Here is a 1,911-nt window from a genome sequence, read left to right on the forward strand (position 1 = left end):
GGTGGAATTCTTCAAGGGCTTCCCTCCCATGGGTCCAGACAATGAAGATGCCATCAGTGTGGCGCACGTAGAGGAAGCACATTTGAGGATGAGAGCTGAGTAAGCGTTATTCTAAGACAGCGATAAATATGTTGGCATACTGTGGGGCCATGTGGGTACCCAGAGAACTGCCGCTGACTCGAACGTATAAATTGTCCCCAAATCTAAAATGGTCTTTTCAGTCTCTCTCATTATGAGAGTTTCCCCAGACACTTGATCATTCTCATTGCCCTTCACTAAGCCACTCTAGTTCTACAATATCCTGTGTGAAAAGGATGCCCAGTACTTTCGCTACGTTGCCATATGCCCAGTACTTTCGCTACGTTGCCATATGTCACCCTCTGAGATACGCCACCATCCTCACCAACACACGCATAGCTATGCTAGGGCTCATGGGTTTGATAAGAGCTGTCCTCCTAGTACTTCCCCTGCCCCTGCTCCTGAGCAGGCAGCCATTCTGTGCCAACCGCATTATCCCCCACACGCACTGTGAGCACATAGCTGTGGTGAAGATGTCGTGTGCGGACACCACTGTCAACAGGACATATGGCTTGATGGTGGCCTTTGTAGTCATGGGGTCAGACCTGATGCTCATTGCCGTGTCCTACAGTCTGATCACCAGGGCCGTCCTAAGAATCTCCTCCAAGAAAGCCCATCAGAAAGCCCTTAATACCTGCACAGCCCACATCTGTGTGATGCTGACATCTTATACGTCCGTCCTCTTCACCATTCTGACACATCGCTTCGGTCAGGCCATCCCTCCCCATGTTCACATCATCTTGGCTGACCTCTTCTTCCTTGTCCCTCCCGTGCTCAACCCTATCATTTATGGGGTCAAAACCAAAGAGCTTCGTGACAAAGTGGGCAAATACACCTGCAGAAGGTGATCAGCTGGGGCCACTGAATTTAAACCTGCCAGACAAGAGTGGGAAAGGAGATCTCCCTGGTAACCAAGGATGCTATCTTCTAGTCTGGCTGTTCTCAGCATTGTGGAAGTTCACAGTTTGAGAAGTTCCTCACACCTAACATTTTATCACTCCATCACAAAGCTCTGCTCTGCACAAAGCTCTCTCTGTTGCTAAATTCTCTCTCTCTGACCATCACCTGATTTCTTTCAGCATCGCTTGTGAGCCCCCAACCCTACCCACCCTTACAGTGCTAAATTCTATTGTGCTCAGCCCATCATGACCTAGATTGGCCAGTATGTCATTTTTGTGATTGTTTTGTGGAGACCTTGAACTGTTGGAGCAACAGGGTTGAGATTTGCCTGTAGTTCACTGGCCTCATACTCAGAACAACCAAGTAGAGCCCTTTTGGATTGAAGGTCTCAAACACGTGGATGTTCCTGGGGACAAAGACTTTAGTCAACTTGGCTTGCTTGCTCTTTCATTGCTGTTGCTACACTTTAGCAATGCTGCAGTTGAAAGACTGTTTTCTCAGATAAACTTGATAAAAACAAAACTGTGCAACAAGATGCAAGAGGAACTTTTAGAAAGCATTCTTAATGTTAGGGCATACAGGCAAGAACACAAAATGTGTTGTGAACATTTTCCACCAAAGAAAGAAAAGATTGCTCTGGTAACTGCTGATATATGACCAGCAGCAGAAGCATTCTACTTCCAACACAGGGAGCAAGGGTGAAATGTTGCCTTCTAGAGACTAATATTCAATACCATCACTGAATGCTATTAGAAATAAATACAATAATGTTGTTGTTTTTAAACTACATATGTTTTGGGCTATTTTGGGGCCATTTTTAACACCATCATTTTCAGTGTTTTGTTTGAAACATTTGCTAACACTCAGTCAAGATACATGTATCAATACTGGATGTTTGATTTTGAATTTGCTTTTCATCTCACAGCTTTTATG

The 1,911-nt window shown here is 45.2% G+C and overlaps 1 protein-coding gene across 1 annotated transcript; it reads left to right on the plus strand.

Moving 5' to 3' along the window:
* The first annotated feature begins 314 nt into the window (after positions 1-314).
* On the plus strand, positions 315-926 carry LOC141981020 (olfactory receptor 52P1-like). The gene has a single exon (XM_074942838.1). The coding sequence runs from the start codon at positions 315-317 to the stop codon at positions 924-926; it is 612 nt and encodes a 203-aa protein (XP_074798939.1).
* Positions 927-1,911: the final 985 nt, after the last annotated feature.

This window comes from Natator depressus, chromosome 1, assembly GCF_965152275.1.
Source record: "Natator depressus isolate rNatDep1 chromosome 1, rNatDep2.hap1, whole genome shotgun sequence".
Classification (NCBI taxonomy): domain Eukaryota; kingdom Metazoa; phylum Chordata; order Testudines; family Cheloniidae; genus Natator; species Natator depressus.

Bases quoted from the DNA above. Each gene is read 5' to 3' on its own strand.
- LOC141981020 (XM_074942838.1), top strand. From the start codon at position 315: ATGCCCAGTACTTTCGCTACGTTGCCATATGCCCAGTACTTTCGCTAC.